This window comes from Elephantulus edwardii, unplaced genomic scaffold, assembly GCF_000299155.1.
Source record: "Elephantulus edwardii isolate Elephantulus edwardi_28Jun2011 unplaced genomic scaffold, EleEdw1.0 scaffold00066, whole genome shotgun sequence".
Taxonomy (NCBI): Eukaryota; Metazoa; Chordata; class Mammalia; order Macroscelidea; family Macroscelididae; genus Elephantulus; species Elephantulus edwardii.
In genome coordinates this window covers 3906771-3925659 of record NW_006399816.1, presented here as the reverse complement: position 1 = coordinate 3925659, position 18889 = coordinate 3906771, and the positions used below count along the sequence as shown (strand labels likewise).

Genomic DNA, 18889 nt, shown 5'->3' with positions numbered 1-18889 from the left:
GGAGGGGAAGACCCTCTATGAGATGGATTGATTCGGTGACTGGGGTAATCGGGATGGGTGTGTCAGAGGCGGTGCGGTTGGCAGAGGATAGAGCAGGGTTTAGGGCTGTTGTGCATAGGGTCGCTATGAGTTGGAAACGACTCGACGGCACATAACAACAACAACTCTTGGCTACTAAGTTCAAGGATGAACTTAAGTCCAAGGATGAGATAGATTTGCCATATTCTCATTGGTATTACTATTGCTTTCAGAAATTGATTTGCCACTGCTATTTGCCTCTTGCTTAAGAGGTTTGGAAGCAGGAGTGGCATTCACTTCCTAAACCACATGACTCTGGAAACTCTATGAACTTTGACAAATGTCGATAGTTGTAGAGGGGCTTCAGGCCTTTTGTTCATAGGGTCACTATGAGTCATGCTCAACTTGACGACAATCAACAAGAACAACATTTACCTCTTCTTGTTCACCCTTTGTCTTACCTAATGCAGTTACAGAGATATCACAAGTGAAGGCTTTAACAAACAGAAATGTGTTCTCCAGCTTCACAGTAAGTGTTTTCTCCCTTTCTTCCTCTCTTTGTGTGTGTTTTTCATAGATGAAAATCCCTGTTTCCTTCAGCATCGGCATGACCAGTGTTCCTTGGAGCTCTCCATGTATCATGACCTTCCCCTGTATCAAGGAGCTTCCTTGCCCTGAGTCTCAGATCACAAATGACTTGCTTCACTTCTGGTGATTATTCCTCCTTATTAGTACCAGAGTCCCCCCTACCCAAGCTTGCTTCTCTCCTAGTGAGATAAAAGCTACTACAGTCCACACCCTAGGGAAATGTCATACAGTTAGGGCTATGACGGGATTAAGGAGTGTTGCATTTTACCCTTTATTCTCTCACACCTATTGATTTAACGGTTCATGGGGGGTCATTGCGTAGCTTCCACATTATCCATTACATACATGTATTTGTTGTTGTTGTTGTTGTTGTGTACCATCAAGTTGAAATCAACCCACATCAGACCCTCTAGCAGATTTTCAAAGGCATGTTTAATCATATGGGAGAAGATTGCCCATCTTTCTCCCATGGAGCAGCTAGTAGATTGAAACTACACGCCTTCAGGGGTACATAATTAAATCTAGGACGTCCATAACACTACCTGCTGCAGGTACTAAACTGACTCTGTGGTAATTTGTATAAAACTAATTCAGTATTTGCTAATTACTGAGAGTCTGGCTCTCATAGCCTGCTCCAGCTATACTCATTAATTATGGAATAGTGCCTTCAAGATAGGACTTCAGGACTAGTTTGAATTAGTTCCATCATAGCTGACATAGTGAAATCAGAACAAACCTGAATTTGTGAAATGTGGGTTTACTAGAACAATTACCAAAACAAAGAAAATTATTAGTTGGAGTCCTAGAATGTAGGACTCAGATAAGGACTCTTTTGGAAGCTGATTTGAGAGACTATTGTCAGGACTATGACGAACAAAACACATTCAGAGTAGAGTAGGGGGCTGCCATCTTTAAGCCAGCCATCATTGTTTCTGACTCTGTTAGTCAAGAGATTTGATTGTTGTGCAGTATGGACACTCTCCTTGTTTTCTGAAAGTTAGATTATGTTTCTGACAGGCTATCAGCTTGTAATTTCCCCCATTCTGTCTATTTCCAGTCCACTCAGGCTACAGATGTGGATTCCTTTTGGATTCACTTGTGTTACTTATGACTGAACCAAGAATAACTGATTTGAAGCTTTGCTTCAAAAGCAGCTGAAAGTTCTCTCTACTGCAGTATACCAACACACTACTGGGGGTTTGGTTTGGTTTTAGGGGGGAGTGTGTGTGTGTGCTTGATTTTAATGAAAATTTAAAGAAAATGTGGGTTTTCATTCATTGTTGTATAACACTATCAGGTTTTTAAGGCCTTATATTTTCCTGTTAGCTGTCTCACCTGAGGAGATTACTTTTATGTACCAAAGAAGAAAGTTGTAGTGTTTTTGGTCTGTTAGTCCCAAGAGTTCTCATGGGCTCTATCCATTTTTCCCAGACCTAGAAAATGAAAAAAGGTTGGGCTATATCTTAGTTACCTAGTTCTGTTGTAATAGAAATACCACAAGTGAATGATTTTAACAAGTAAAAGTTTATTATAGTTAAAAGTCTGAATTAGGGACACTAGCTCTAGGGCAAGCTTTTCTGTCGTTGTCAACTCTGGGAAGGTCTCTGTCTCCTTTCACACCTGGGACCTGGCGTTCCTTGGGGATCTCTTTGTGTCTTGGCATCAGGCTTCCCACCCCAGATCCAGGAGGTTCTCTATGGGTCCTGAAGAATGTCCTTAACTCCTGGCACTTCTTTCTTGATAGTAATATATCGCTCCCTCTCTGCTCATCTTTCCTTTCATCTCTTGTAAATTAAAAGGTAATGCAGACCACACCCCATGAAACTACCTGAGTAAGGCTAGGACCCTAATCCCCTCACTACTGATAGTGATGATTAAACCTCATCGTTACATCAGTGCCAAACCACAGAGGATTGTGACCTGGACAAGTTGGCACATATTTTTGAGGGGACACAATCCATGATAAGTCCCTCAGCCCACAGAGGACAAGGAGAGCAGGGTGGTGGCACTCAGCCGTGGCTGCAGCGTACTCATTTATTTGCCTCTGCTTCAGTAATCTGGTCTCCCAGAGGGAAGAAAGAGCAAGCCATCATGTTCTTGCAGCCTTTCCTCCTACAGGTTTCTTGTTACTTTATTGCACAACTCAGATGGTTTGCTTTTAACGGTCTGCTTGTCTTGTTCCATTTGACCTATAAAAATGTTAACAGTCTCTAAGTAGATTTTTAAAGAGTTGAATGTTTCTTTGTCAGGTCGTACAGCATTTTTGACAACAATCGTCAGGATCCCACGGGGCTGACAGCGGCTCTACAGGCCACAGACCTCGCCGGCGTTCTGCACATGCTCTACTGTGTCCTCTTTCATGGCACCATCGCGGACGCCAGCACGGCCAGTCCCAAGGAGAGTTACTCCCAGAACACAGTCCAAGTGGCCATTCAGAGTTTACGCTTCTTCAACAGCTTTGCAGCTCTTGATCTGTCTGCTTTTCAGGTACCAAGATTTGTTTTGTACAGTTGTTAACCAACCAAGAATTAGTATCTTAAGTCAGGCTATGGTGTGAGCTGCTTCTCCTGAATTGGGGCATATGAAATAAATGATAATCATACAGTGTTTCATTTTAACAATATAGTTAGAATTTTAATATATGCCATTTCTTAGTTCCTCCTTTCTTTTAAGCACCATGTTCCTCATTCATTTCTTTAACTATCCTACAAAAATATTATTCGATCCATTTTAAATATTACTGGAAACAATTATTTACCCAGGGATGCATATGACTGAACCAAGACTGGTACCCATGACTCTCTGACCCCAAAGCCTAAACTCATTTCATGCTGTTTATAAAGCTTCTGTCCTCAAATTCTTCAGATAAAGGCACTATCATCCCATCAACTTTTAAATATTAGGAAAAGTAATGGTTTCTTATATAAACAGAAACAAAATTAGATAAATTGTTTTGATTGATATGACTTTCTATGGAAGATTTAACTGACTTGTGTCCAGACTAAAGTGCATGTATAGTTAAAAGTGCAAACCCCTATAAATTAAGTTTTTATGGCTAAAGAAAGAAAAATTGCCTTGTGCTATAATACCGAACTGTCAGCTTAGAGAAAAGATATTTTTTCATGTAGGAAATTTAATTTTCAAAAACACTGAACCTTTGGAGCGGAGCAAGCCCCACAGAGTACACTTTCTCTTTCAGTTTATTAACTGTCAAGTGATTTCATTAAAAAAGGAACAAACTTGGCAGATGATGAACCCATAATTTAGATGAATTACTTCACTCAGAGGGAAAAGGTTATAAAGACACGAGTGTATGAAAATGGTGGTCCTTGGTCATTCTGTGAGGGAAGAAACTCTTCTGTTTTGAAGTTGATGACAAATGTGCCATTCTTAATTAATGTCTTCCTGTCATTCTTTTCACAGAAGGAAATTAGTGATAAAGTTGTACCATTGAGTCCAGTATCATTCAATTTTGTAAAGTTAGTTTATTCTGTTCACTACAAGAACAGAGATTCTGTCCTTGATGGTCAAAGGCCTCTTGGTTTTTAGTGAACTAGCCCTGGTTGGCACCTAAAACAATACAATAGCTGTTCCCACCAGAAGATGCCAAATGGCTCTTATCTCTGGAATGAATTCAGTGTCTTTGTCTTATGACGACCCAAGGCCATTATGTTCTGTCTTGCAAATCAAAAGAAAGCCCAATTTTATGTCCTCAGAATATGGAGTCCTGAGTCTCCCCATCAGCTAAGACTGATCTTCTCTGTTAAGAGAGATTATGAAAAAGCAAATTTTTTTTCAATTTTTAAAAGCAAAATATTTAAAGCTGTCTCAGCTTCTATTTTCATAGGTCTTCTGAGATTTATATTGCTACAGGGTGCTCCACATCATAAATTAGTATTTGTGTTAAGTCAGCCATTCCCATTAGTCACCCTGAGAGTCAGGGAACCCCAGGTCCCCATGACCTCCGTTCTTCTGCGTAGCCTCTCTCACAGAGGAAACACCCCTGAACCTCCACCCTGCTCCGTGCTCAAGTGGCCTTTAGGCAAAATTCCAATATTGTTAGAAAAATCAAAACCTTATATTCATGGGCCCTTCATGCCAAGGCAAGGTAAAAGCCAAAGTGTTTCCTCTCTACATCCTTACCACACCTAGCCAGAAGTGTATCCTCCAATGAGAGACTTGTCCCAGAATCAACATCCAAAAGTGACTCAAGAGTGTTCAAATTCAATGTTCAATGTTCTTTCTTAGCTAGTTCTTATAATTCTCCATTTCTTTTATTTCTTTTCCCTCCCTTTTTACACAGTTCATATCTTTCTTTACCTTTATTATCTTCTGTCTCTATTCTGCCTCTCCTGCCTTCTTTCATTTTAGTCAAGCTTGCCATTGATGTTTCTCATACTCTTCTCCCCTGTAATTTCCAGTTACCCTTTTCCTCTTAACTAGAGCATGGGCCCCAGAAACCTACAGAAACATTCCTCTCCCTCCAGTTCCTCTCACTCTTCACAAGTTCCCCCAGATCCTGCACATGTTTCTCTCTGATTCTTCAAAAGCATCTGTAGGACTCAAATATAGCTTCTAGTGTAATGATCTCTAATGCATTTACTGATAATTATCTATTTGTTATAATTATTCTTACACATTTTTTTTAAAAAAAGCAAAAACCGTACTAAGTTTGAGAGAACAACAACCATCTTATTATGACCTCAGGTTCTATGAGTCTGGAATTTAGACAAGGCTAATTACAATCAAGATGGCTTATCTAAACCACAGTGTCAGGGCTTTAGCTCAGAGACCCAGATTGCTGGCTGACATAGGTTGAGGGATTGAGTCAAACAGCTTGGAACTGGAATTATATGGAGACCCTTCACACTCATGTCTGTTGTCTGAGCTGATCTAAACTCTGGGATGATCTAAAATGGTTAGACAGCATCTATATACAGCTACTACATGCAATTTGGACTTCTCAAAACATAATGACTGAGTTCTGAATCAGAGTATCCTGAGAGAAAGCTTCCAGAAAGCAAGTGCTCCAGGAGAACCTGGCAAAACCTGCATGGCTTTTCAGGAACTAGCCTCAGAAGTCACATTGTGATGTATCTACCATACTATATTGGTTGAATCAGTCATAGCCTTCCCAGATTAAAAAGGAAGGACATAGGGTCAACCTTTCAATGGGAGGATTTCAGATTTTTGTGACTTTTTTTATTGAACCACCACCCTCTGTTCAGCAAGCTAAAAGAACAACAACTTAATGCTCATATAAATATATGAATATTTGCCATGTGTCATTTCAGTGGGTAAGTTTTGCAGAAAAGTACTATTTTTACAGATAGATATGGTGAGAGAAACTTATTTACTTCATTCAGATGATTTATGTGGCAAAAGATCGCAGGAATTATCATTTTGCATACCAAGGTGAGTCTGATTAAGGCCATGATCTTTTCCATCACTTGCTATGCACCCAAGAGCTGGGCAGTGAATAAGGGTGACAGAAGAAGAATTGATGCCTTTGGGTTGTGGTATTGTAGAAGAGTGTTGAATATCCATGGACTACCAAAAGAAAAACAAATATATCTTTGAAAAAGTGTAGCTAGAGCGCTTCTTGGAGGAAAAGATGATAAAGTTTTATCCCACATACTTTGGTTATGTTGCTAGGAGAAGCTCTTCCTTGAAAAGAGGCATCATGTTTCGAAAGATGGAGAGTCAGCAAAAGAGAAGACCTTCAACCAGATGGATCGACAGTGATAGCAGGAATGGGTTCAAGTGTGTCAGAGATGATGAGGATGGCACAGGACAGACAGGGTTCAGATCTCTTGTTCACAGGATCACTATGAGTCGTATTTGATGCCATAGAAACCAACAACAAATAACATTTGTAAAGGGCAAGAAAAGAGAAATGACATGGAAAGAAAGTATGCGTCTCAGCATGGGTCTGATCTCAGAAAAATCTAGGAGACAATTCATTCATTACCTTGAAGGAGCATAGGAAATGAAGAACTAAACAGAAATGTATTAAGTGGCCTGACCTGCTAAAAAATCAGACAAAACAATGTCTAAAACATGTCGATGGTTTCAGCTGCAGTGCACAAGGGTGCAGATCATCATGCTTGTCAACATCCTGGGCACAGAGGCAGGCTCGACTGGCTGCCACTTCCAACTGTGTGACCTCCGGCGAGTCACTTGAACCCTAACACTCATGTAGAGATTGAAAATGCCTACTCTCAAAGGCTGTATGCAGATTAAATGAAATTACATAACAACACTGCTCTTGCTGAACACATAATAAACACTCAGGAAGTATTTGCTGACAACACTTCTGAAGATGAAAAATTTACCCAAACCATCTTGCAGACTTTGAGTCAAGAAGTCAGGAACTGACTACAGCATTTCAGTTGCTCTTCCTCCCTTTGAAGTGTCACGCCTGTGTGCTTGTTTTATGGGGGAGCCCCTCCAGCAGTAGCAATAGCAGAAAAGTTTGGCCACTAGAAGGTTTTTCCTAGCTGCTTCCATTTCATTGTATGCTAATAAGGCTGTCAGAATATTTTTCTCCCTCCTGGAAAGAATCTGCTCTCACTGTGGAGTCATAGTGGCTCAGATGGCCTCAGGATCAGGCATGTTGTATATTGCCTCCACTTTGACAGTTTTTACAATTGAAGGTGATCTCAAGAAACAAATCAATGTACTGAATTGGCCATTAATTCTGGCTAAAAAGGAAATATTGTTTCCTTGAAAAATTGGTTTAATTTTTATATTCAAACTTACATGCCCCTTGACCTGCTCGTATCAGTGAAGGTTAACTAGAGAGCACTGGGTCACAGCATGCTGGACCAACTAATTAAATAAAGACTGGGCTCAGAAGGTGTCACCATTTGATTTAAAGGCGCAAAGCCCTCCTGAAGACTTAAAAATATTGGTGTATATATATGTGTACGTGTGTCCAGGATTGTTGAGACATTAAGATGCCCTTAAAATTTTGCAGCAATTTTGTTTCAGTAACATTCACTAAAAGACTTACCACTGCTAGACAAAGTAAGTTTATCAGAATTTCCAAGCTGCAGTGTAGTGACCTAGTTCAAGCCTGCCAAGACCTCAAAACTAGAGATGAGTTTAAAACCCTGCCTTTTCCCACCAGCCAGCAGCGGTGTTTCATTCCAGTGCAGCGCGGCGAGTGTATTCTGTGGGCTTCGCCTCTCCCCTTTGCCCTCCTGTCGCTCTGTCTGTTTGACATGTTTATTAAATAGAAGCTTCAGGCTGTGCAGACAGACTCGGGCTCTCCTCCCGAGTCGCCCACCACTAACAGCCCTTTGCTTGTCTGGAGAAAGGATCCCAGAAGCCTGACAGTTGAGAGGGTTTCATGGGCTTGGGGTGGGGAGTCCTTTGAGGAAACTTTTTATACCAAGGAGCCTTGAGTTTCTAGTGCTGTTTACTTGAATACTATTTATTTTTTATATTTCTTTTCTTTTTGAACACAGGCAACTAATTGGAAATTTATTATCTAGTCTGAGTACAAGAAAATATTTTCTCCAGAAAAAAATGGTATTAGAAATACAATATATAATGTATTAGAAGTTAGCTGAGTGTCAGTCACACTAACAGCACCTTAATCCTCAGAGTGCACACATCTAGGCTGCTATGCTCTATTCTCTGTAGATTTTCGGGATAAAGTTTTGTCTTTATTATGGTCATTTATTAGAGCAAGAAGCCCTGAACTGAACTGTTAAGCATAGTGCCCTGGACACTGCATGTGCTCTGACAGTGCTGTGACAGAAAGTGTGCAGAGCTCTCTTACTTTATGGTTTGCAGCCCTTGCTCTCCCTGGACAGAAAACTTCTGACTGCTCCTTGTCTTTGTCAGTCTATCATAGGGGCAGAGGGCTTGTCCCTTGCATTCCGGCACATCGCCAGCTCCCTGTTAGGTCACTGCAGCCAAGTCTCCTGTGAAAGCCTTCTCCATGAGGTCATCGTCTGTGTGGGCTACTTCACAGTCAACCACCCAGATAACCAGGTAAGAGGCCCCAGAACGTTCCTTTCACTGCTCCCCCATCGCTGAGAGTGTGAGGTATTGGAGTGAGAAAAGGCAGGCTGGCCTGCTGGAACCCATCTGTCCTGTGTGAGGCCCTTTACCAGGCTCCAGAACTACGCCTCTAGCTTCTTCCCTCCACAGAGCTTTGATCCTCTCAGAGCTACAAAAGAAAATCATTTTAATAAATATTGTTAGGTCACACAGAAACATCTCCTGCCTCACTCTGACTAGCTTCTTGTAGCATATATTCTGATACCTTTACAAATCTATTCATAGCATTGGAGTCTGGTGCTTCATGTAATTGTGCGTTCTTTAAGCTTTTGGCTTCTGCCTGGGTGCTCAGAGGCTGCCAGATGGTATCTGAAGAGGAGGCTGAGGTCAAAGGTCTGGGCCACTCCCCCTGGAGTCCTTCAGTGAAGTTTTGTTTTTCAATTATTTGGCTTCTGAGCAAGATTTTATTTGTAAATAGGATTTTGTTGCTTCAAGAAGTTAAGAGATCTGTGTTAAGTGTTTGGGGTGGGGGAAACACCTTATTTCTCTTTACTTTTTAATCTAAGTTAAAACGTAGCAAACATTTCAAGTATTGATTCCTGATGGTCTCGTTAGCCTAGCCTTCTATTTGGCAACCTTAAATCTCACCCAAAACCTTCTCATTTTTGTTTTGGACAAATTTCTAATAAGCTTGCTTATTAGGTTGTCTTAGGGAGCTCTGGTGGCCTACTGGCAAGAAGCTATGTGGTTTGAATCCACCAGCTATTCTGCAGGAGAAGGATGGGGAATCCCTTCCAGCAATTAACTGCCTCTGAAAATCCACTGGAGGGTTAGCTACGGGTCAGCCCCAACTCAACTTAAAGGTACACAATAACATTAGATGCCTCATTTATCTTAAAGAAAATAAACTATGAAACAAAACATCTCATTGCTGTTGAGTCAAAGCCAACTCATAGCTGACTCCCCAGCAGGATTTCAGAGGCTGTAAATCACACAGAGGAGATTACCCATCTTCCACTTTGGTTATCTAGTGCTGCTATATCAGAGATAAGACCACAAGTGGATGGCTTTAAGCAAATTATTCTCTTGCCATATAGGGGGATAAAAGTCCATATGCAGAGTGCCAACCCTAGGGCCCAGCCCTCCCTGCCAGTTCTAGAGCACCCTTGTTTCCTGCAGCATCTCTAGGCCCAGAAGTCCTTGGAGAAATCCATGAGTCTTGGCCTTCTCCAGTGCAAGTTGCTCTCTGGAGCAGAAAGAAACCCAAGTTCAAAAGGATACACTCCATGCCTGGTAACTCCTTTTCTGTGGCACTGAGGTCCTTTTCTCTCAGCTTGCTTTCCTCTCCTTTTATCTCTAGAAATAAAAAGTGTTACAGGTTACCCTAGGGAAACTTGTTGTATTCTATCCTTATCCCCTTACACCTGTTTGGCATATCAGATCATGGGGAGATCATTACATAGCTTCAATATTAGGTAATTACATACATGTGTTTTGAGGGGACACAGTGCAAGCCATGACACTAGGTATATTGACCCACAGCAGACTAGTCCAAGACAGAAAAGAACGAAGGTGAAAAACCACACGATCTGTAATTGCCTCTCTAACGAGAAAGCAGATGTTTGGTTTTTATTTTTATTTTGACTGATTAATGCAGTTAACTAATTGCAGTATCTGATCAATCTCTTATTTTCTGTTGCCTTTCTCTTCACCCAACTTTTCTATGTATTAATATTTACTCCCCCCTCCTTCCTTTCCCATCCCTGATAACCATCCAAGAATGGTTTTGTGTTTAAACTTTTCCTTAGCTTTTTTAAATTGTGGTTTTATACAGGAATTGTTCATTTGTGATTGCCTTCTGTCACTCAGTATAATTTCCTCTAGATTCATCTATTAATTTTGCTTTTGTTTCTAGAGTGCAATATCTCATTGCTTTTATTTTAATTGCTAAAGAAAAAATTCTCAATTTGTTCCCCTTTGCACTTGGTATAGGAGCATATATTTGCATAATAGTTGTGCTAATAGCAAGCCTTCCTTGTATGTGTATTAATATTATCCTATCACTCACACCATTGTATTTCAGGATAGAACTTGAAATTGACTCTTTGACTATGAATGCAACGCCATTCTTCCTCTGTTTTTCTTCCCTTGCATAGTATACCATATGATTGTCTGATTCAAAGTGGCCAAAGCTGATCCATCACATATCACTAATGCCTAGTATTTTGATTTTCATGTGTTCCATTTCATTTTTTTAATTTTCATTAATTTTTTAAATGAACATTTACAGAGATTTTGGATTTCCATTCATTTATTGTTGCACTTTTCTCCCTGCCCACCCCTCCATCCCCAGTTTGCTCCTCTCCTTGAAAAGTAAAAGAAAAATTCCTTCATTGGTATAAAACACCCCTTCCAGGGTCCACTCCACTATACAACGTTAATTCTGGACTCTTGTCGTAACCATAATACCCAATCATATATCGCTTTTAAACTGTTCTCTCCCTCATCTGTTTCAATGCAGTATACATAATTTATTCACTTTTTCTCAGTCTCATCCCAACCCTGATGTCAGTCCCGTCCTATAACAGTGGCACTATGTGGTATTTGTCCTTTTGTGACTGAGATATTTAACTCAGCATAAGGTCCTCCAGGTTCACCCATTTCGAATAATATTGCATGAATTCCTTGTTTTTCAGTGCAGTGTAGTATTCCATTGTGTGAATATACCACAGCTTCTCTATCCATTCATTTGTTGATGGCACTTAGGTTGTTTCCAACTCTTTGCTATTGTGAACAAAGCAGCAGTGAGCATGGGTGTGCATATATCTGCCTCAGTGGCATTTATAGTTTCTTTAGGGTATATTCATAGTAGAGGAAATGCTGGGTCAAATGATATTTCTTTTTGCAACTTTTTGAGAAAGCGCCATACCGCCTTCCACGATGTTTGCACCATTTTACACTTCCATCAACAGTGAATAAATGTCCATTTCATTTTTAACAGTTTCCAGTTTTCCAACATTCAAGCTACGTACATTCCGTGTGCTAATTGTTAAATGATGTTTGTTATTGATTTTCCTCATTTCAGTCTGGGCTCTACCACTACACTATTATAACTGTCCTCTTTGTTTAGTGTTTAAAGGGCTTTTAGGACACTTTTATTGAGGATATAGATGGAGGGAATATACAAAGTCACTGTACCAGAAAGACTTGATTGACACTGAAAATTTCAGGTAGTACCATATGAACAGGAGCCAATGGTAATGAAGGAGGAAATAGAAGCTGCATTGAAGGCATTGGCCCCAGGAATTGATGGGATACCAATTGACTTGTTTCAATTAACAGATATAACCTTAGATGCACTCACCAGTCTATGCCAGGAAATTTGGAGGATGCTTGTCTGGCCAGTGGACTGGAAAAGTCCATATTTGTTCCCATTCCCAAGAAGGGTGATCCAACTGAATGTGGAAATTATCGAACACTATCACTGATATCACATGCAAGCAAAATACTGCTGAAGATCATTCAAAAATGGCTGGAACATTACATAGATAAGAAACTGTCAGAAGTTCAAGCAGAATTTAGAGGAAGTCATGGCACCAGGGATATCATTGTTGATGTCAGATGGATCCTGACTGAAAGTAAGGAATACCAGAAGAATGTCTATTTGTGCTTTATTGACTATGCAAAGGCATATGACTGTGTGGATCATGACAAGTTGTGGCGAACACTGAGAAGAATGGGAATCCAGAGCATTTGATTGTGCTCATGCAGAACCTATACCTGGATCAGGAGGCCGTTGTGCTATTGGAGCAGGGGAGCACTGTGTGGTTTGGCATTTGGAAGGGAGTGTATCAGGATTGTATTCTCTCTCCTTACCTGTTCAGTATATATTTTGAGCAAACTATCTGAGAAGCTGGACTCTATGAAACGGAGTGTGGCATCAGGATTGGAAGGAGACTCATCAATAACCTGTGTTATACAGATGACACAACCTTACTTGCTGAAAATGAGGAGGACTTGAAGCACTTGTTGCAGAAGATCAGGGAATGTAGCCTTCAGTATGGATTGTGTCTCAATATCAAGAAAACAAAGATTCTTCCCACTGGACCAATAGACAGTGTCCTGGTGGATGGAGAAAAGATTTAAACTGTCAACAGCTTCATCTTGCTTGGATCCACAGTTAACACCCTTGATATGAGCAGTCAGGAAATAAGGAGATACATTGCACTAGGAAAATCTGCAGTTAGGGTCTTTCCAAATGACTGATAAGTAGTGATGTCAGTTTGAGGACTAAGGTGTGTCTGGTTCAGGCCATAGTCTTTCTGATTACTTGCTAAGTATCTGAGAGCTGGACAGTGAAAAAGGATGACAGGAAAAGAATTGACGCATTTGAGCTGTGGTGTTGGAGAAGAGCCCTGAACATCCCATGGATGGATGGCCAAGTGAACGAATAGATATGTCTTGAAGATGGTGCAGCTGGAGTGCTTTTTGGAGGCTGGAGTGCTTTTTGGAGGCAAGAATGATGAGGCTTTGCCTCATATACTTTGGACATGTTGCTAGGAGGTGCTGTTCCTTGGAAAAGGAAATTATGTTGGGAAGGGTGAAGGGTCGGCAAAGGAGAAGACGACTCTCAACCAGGTAGACTGACATGATGACTACTGCAATGGGCTCTTGTATGTCAGGAAGTGCGAGTAAGGTGCAGGATAGAACAGGGTTCAGATCTTTTGTTAATTGGGTTGCTTTGAGTCATGCTTTGCTCCACAGCACCTAACAATGACAACAATGGCTAATGATCTTGAACATATTTTCATAAGTTTGCTGGCCACCTGAATGTCTTTTTTGGTGAAAATACCTTTTTATGTCCTCTGCCCATTTTGTAATTGGGTTCTTTGTCTTTTTCTTAATTCGGTATTGGCATTTTCTGTAAATTTCAGAGATAAGTTTCTTATAATTTCCAATTATTTTTACCATTCTGTAGCTTCTCTTTGTGCTCTTTTGGAACAAAAATAATTTGGAAACACATAAGGATTTAATTGTGGTAGTGGTAGTGGTGGTGTTGTGTGCCATTGAGTCAGAATCATTCATAGCTGATCCTCCAATGAATATTCAGAGGCTGTAAATTACACAGAAGGAGGTTGCCCATTTTTCTCCCCTGGAGATTTGAACTTGTGCCTTTGAGTTGGCAGCTCAATTCTTTGCCACTAGGCTACCAGCACTCCCTTTTAAGAGGTTCCAATTACCCAGTTTATCCTGTACATTGTCTATTTATGCCATAGATTCTGGTCCCTAAGTTAGCCTCAATTTTTTGTTTGATGTTCTTTATCATTTTAAGTTTTATACCTAGGTCTTTGATCTATCTTGATTTAATTTTTGTTTATGGTATGAGGTATGGATCTTGTTTAAGTTTTCTGGAAAGAATTTACCAGCATTCTTTGTTAAAGCAGTTGTCTTCTCCCCTACTTAATGGATTTCATCACTTTGTCAGGATCGGCTGTCATATAGGTAGATTTCTTTCTGAATTCTCGATTATGTGTTACCAGTCTGTGTACATATCTGTCCTGTGCCAGTTCCATGGCACTTTGATTACCATGGCTGTGTAGTAGGGTTTGAGATTGAAAAGTGCGACCTCCTCTACTCCTTCAGTATTGCTTTGCTTATCTGGGGTCTCTTACCTTTCCATTTATAGTTAGTAATTCATTTTCTACTCTGTGCATATTATTTCTTATGGCTGCATGGCTTTATCTTATGTGGGCATCTCATAATCCACCTTCCTATTTTGTACTTCTTTACTATAGATCATGTTGTTTGGTGCCATCAAGTTGACTCTGACTCAATAACCATATCTACAAGAGATCAAAGCCTTGACCAATCCTGCACCATCCTTACAATCTCCATTGCGCCTAAGCCCACTGTTGGAATCACTGTGTTAGTCCATCTCCTTGAGGGTTTTCCTCTTTTTGTCTGACCTTCCACCAATCCAAATATGATATCCCCTTCCAAGGGCTGACCCTTCTTGATAACATACCCAGAGTATGTGAAACACAGCATCATCATTCTTGTCTCTGAGAAGAACCCTGACTGAACTTCTTCCAAGAATATATCATGTATCCATCATGTAACATATCATAATAAAAGGCAACTATCCATATATCATAATAAAAGCCAATTATCTATTCTACTTGTAGACTTTATCTACTCTACTTGTAGAGAGGTGAGTAATTGTGTGTCTGATAATATAGGTAGTCCCCAGCTTGTGACATCTTTGAGTTAGGGTGAACCATCTCTTTAATTTTGAGTTTGGTAGTGGTGATTTTTGTTTACATTTTACCATTAGCAAAATGTATTGCATACAATGTAGCAACATATAATTTGCTGATCTTACCATTCTGATGTTCATTTGTACATCACAGCTGTTATGATTTACTGTTCAAAGCACTGCCATACAGCAGGCTATGTCCTGGTCTACACTGACTTCAGTGTTGATGTCAGTAGTAAAAATGTTGGGCAATATTCAGCTTTCAATGTTGATGTCAGGAGTAGTAAGAAAATGTTGGGCAGTGTTCAACCAGAAGGACAAATAATAGTTGAATTTCACACATGCCCAACGGTCATCACAACTCTTAACTTGGCTGTTATTATACAGATTCTGACTAGAGACCAGCCCCCAACCAAAACAAACCAACTATCCTCAACTTACTTGCAACTCGCATCAACCCTCTGCTGGGTTTCCAAACCTGTAAATCTTTACAGGAGGAAACAGCCTCTTTTTTCACCCAAGGAGCAGCTTATGGGCTTGGACCTTGTGGTCAGCAGCCCAACACAGAACACACTGCACCACCAGGGTCCCCTAAGCCAGGCTTATATCATGATTTTATTCAACATTTTGTCCCATCAGAAGCATCAATTTTTAATTTTGTTATCAGAGTAAATTCTGATGATTGTATGTGTTTTTTTACAAATGTATGTCTTAAAAATATATCTGTAAGTTTGTATGTAATATTCCCAACCCCCAAAGATAAAGATCAGATTTATAAGAATACTGATGATAAGAGATAATAATAATGAAAACTTTTTAAAAGAGTATTCAACTTATGTCAGAACCAATTTAGGACAGAACTATTTGAGTAAAACTCCATCGTAAGCTGGAGACCACCTGTATTTTGTTGTGCAAGGTTCTACAGCAAAACATTCTGTTCTCTTGGCTCATCCTAGACTCAAGGATGATTTGAAATACTTTTCTTAAACCAACTTTTTTATTAAGTATTTACTAAATTCAGGATTATGTGAAAATTCAGAGCTTTTCACTGTTGCTGGATCACAGACTAATCATCTCCTGTAATTAAAATAGACTTTTCAGCATCTCCAGATTGGGTGGAGAATGGGGCCAGGGAACTCATAGTTGGAGATGGCATGCTAGGGTGGGCCACCTTGCTCCAAGAAGAATTGAATTAAAAACTCAAACTCAGCATTCACTTGGGGGGGGGGGCGCAGCTTAGACCCAGGTCAGTGGCTGAAATTCAGCCATCTTTGAAAAGAAAGAAAGTGATGAAAAGTAGAAAAGCAGTTAGAAATCATAGCTGTGAGAAATTGAGAAAAGCACCTTGTGAAATTATTGTTTCTAAGAGTAACCCTGACGCTTGTCGAGTTCTTTATCCTCTGCTTCACATCTGTTATCTCTTGGATCTCATTAGCACTTCAGGAAGGCTTTAAGGACTGAAGTTATTGCTGCCTGTTAGACAGTGAACAATTGTAGCTTAGAGAAGTGAAGTAGACCCCCTGAAATGAGAGAGAACTGCTAGCCGACCAGGAGATTCCAAGCCTTGTGGAGCCTAACTCTGACTTTCCACTTCACATTTCTTAAGACAATTAGGTGTGTCACAGGCCTCACCCACCAGTATTGCTGAATATTTTGGGTAGAAAAGATGCTGCCTCTTTGCCAAGGCCATTCATTGAGAAGCTACCACCCTGACCCTCTTGGTGACTTCTGGGCGTATCTGTGCTTTTCTCCCAAAGACCTTTAAATATCCTGGGAAGATGTCAGTGAGCGGCACAAATGGACCAAAATTCATCAATTAAAACTCCTGATATCAAGCCCCAGCTCTGCCACCAGCTGTATCATCTCAGACAAATCCTTTTTTTCTCGATCACTTCTGACTGCACAAAGAAGTAGACCATATTAGACAGTCTTTGTGACCTCTTTGAATCTTATGTTTTCAATGGCTGGAATTAGAACCAGAGGCAGACCAGTCATGGGGACTCCCAGCCCTTCTGTAGTTTTTCACATACCACTTGCCCTTTTCCAAATTCTGTGAGCCCCAAAGGGCTTCATGAGTTACCCACCCCCTACATGGCAGCTCATGGGTAAAAGTGAAGTATCTTTTTACTCCTTCAGTATTACTAGGAGAGATCCACTAATGCACACTCATAAGATGAGACATCAGACCATCTCCAGCCATAGTTGTTTCACACTTGCACCAGAGAACTGCTCTCCACTGGCCCTGGTTGGACTCTGTGCCTGCCAGGTAGCACAAGGAAGGCTGTTGTTGCTGTTCTATGTCACTGAGTCCACCTCAACTCATTGAGAACCCTGTATGATAGAATAGAACTGATCTATAGGTTTTCCAGGCTTTAGTCCTTGTAGAACCAGATCTCTAAGTCTTTCCCCCCTCACAACAGCTGCATAGATTCATACTATCAACATTCCATTCTGTGGCCGAGTATTTAATATTGCAAGGAAGCCAGGGTATGAGAAACAATCTCAGGATTGCTACGGTAATAACTGGTCATGTCCCAGCTGAAATGGTACATTCCTATAACTGAAAGGCTGATTGTTTGTTTTATTCTTTAAAAATTGGTTTTATTAAGTTCCCTTTCTACTCCTCCCAAATCCAGTAATTTGCTAAATGAGCATTTGCTGAAGGGATGCAGTAAATTTTGTGCTGCAGTCACAGATGTGTGGAGCATACATCCTGCAAGTGATCTGCTACACCTGACCTCCAGCCTCTTCTCACAGGGAAACTGAGGCTCAGAAGGAAAAGAAGTTGCCAGGCATTTACTGTCAGAGCCCCCAACCCCATTACTGGCAGTCTAGTTAGTGTCCTTTCACCTTACTTCTTGTGATACAAACTAATCTCTATATCTGTGGTTGTAATCCCACTTGAGAAGAAATTGTCTTTGCTACGTCACTGAGACAGGAAGCTCTGGTGGCTTGATGGTAATGAGCTGCTCTGCCATCTTGAAGGTTCGTGGTTTAAAATCACCAGCTGCTCCACAGGAGATGGATGGACAGTCTCCTCCCATGAGACTAACTGCCTCTGAAAACCCACTTAAAGTCAGCCATGGGTTGGTTCCCACTTGATGGTACATAACAACAGCAACATCAGTGAGACAGGATTAGTGTGTGATTAGTGATTAGGATTAGGGTGTGTCTTCACTCTCCTGTGAGTTATAAAAAAAATTAAACAAGCAACCAGAAGCAGCCAAGATAGGAGAAGACACTTGCCACACCAAATGGAGAACTCCAAAGAACTAGAATCAGAAGTTGAACTACGTGCAGGGCCCCTCCTCCAGAAACGGCGGAAAAGGCCGTGCCCTGCAGCCTCAATTTGGACTTCTGGCCTCCTGTACTGTGAAAAAACAAATCTCTATTTGTTCAAGCCATTCATTTGAGGGATTTCTGTCATAGCAGTACTAGATAACTAAGACTCCTCTATTTCCTAAAACGTTCATTTATTTAGCCTGGATGCCACTTTCTCTAAATCAGAGTGATTTCAGGGGAGAAAATATAATGCCCATTCCTCTACTGCTTCCGAATCATTAGTCAGAAGACATGTTCATTTGTGGGGCCTGTTTGTCCACAGGGAACCTTTTATTTCTTACTAGGGGAACAGCTTGCATCTTTATAAGACAGGGAATACTGAAATCTGCTGCAGAATGAGGCTGATTTTTTATTAGGCAACTGCTTTGCATGAAGAATTGGTGCTTTTTATGTGCCACCATTTAGTCTATTAACTGGAAAGCCCGAGTCCCATGATACCAACGATGACTTCAGAAGAGAAACCTGGATAATAAAAGTAATGCCCCATCCTTGATAGAACCAATCATCTGTTCCCTAAAGGGTTGCAGTTTCTAATTAAAACATTGTTGTTTTAATCAAAAGCTTCCCTGTATTTTATGGCACTTTCATGACTCCTAAATTCCTTTCCATTTAATTATTATAATGAATGTAATTAGTATGTGCTGTCAGTCCTTCACTTTATTTACATTTTGT

At 40.5% G+C, this 18889-nt stretch overlaps 1 protein-coding gene across 1 annotated transcript in view; it reads left to right on the top strand.

The window, feature by feature from the left end:
• SCAPER (S-phase cyclin A-associated protein in the ER) overlaps positions 1 to 18889 on the top strand; it is a 507933-nt gene that overhangs the window by 451262 nt on the left and 37782 nt on the right. The window contains exons 26-27 of the mRNA XM_006888275.1: positions 2856 to 3093; positions 8461 to 8610. Coding sequence (XP_006888337.1) covers positions 2856 to 3093; positions 8461 to 8610 — 388 coding nt within the window. The remainder of the gene's footprint in view (positions 1 to 2855; positions 3094 to 8460; positions 8611 to 18889) is intronic.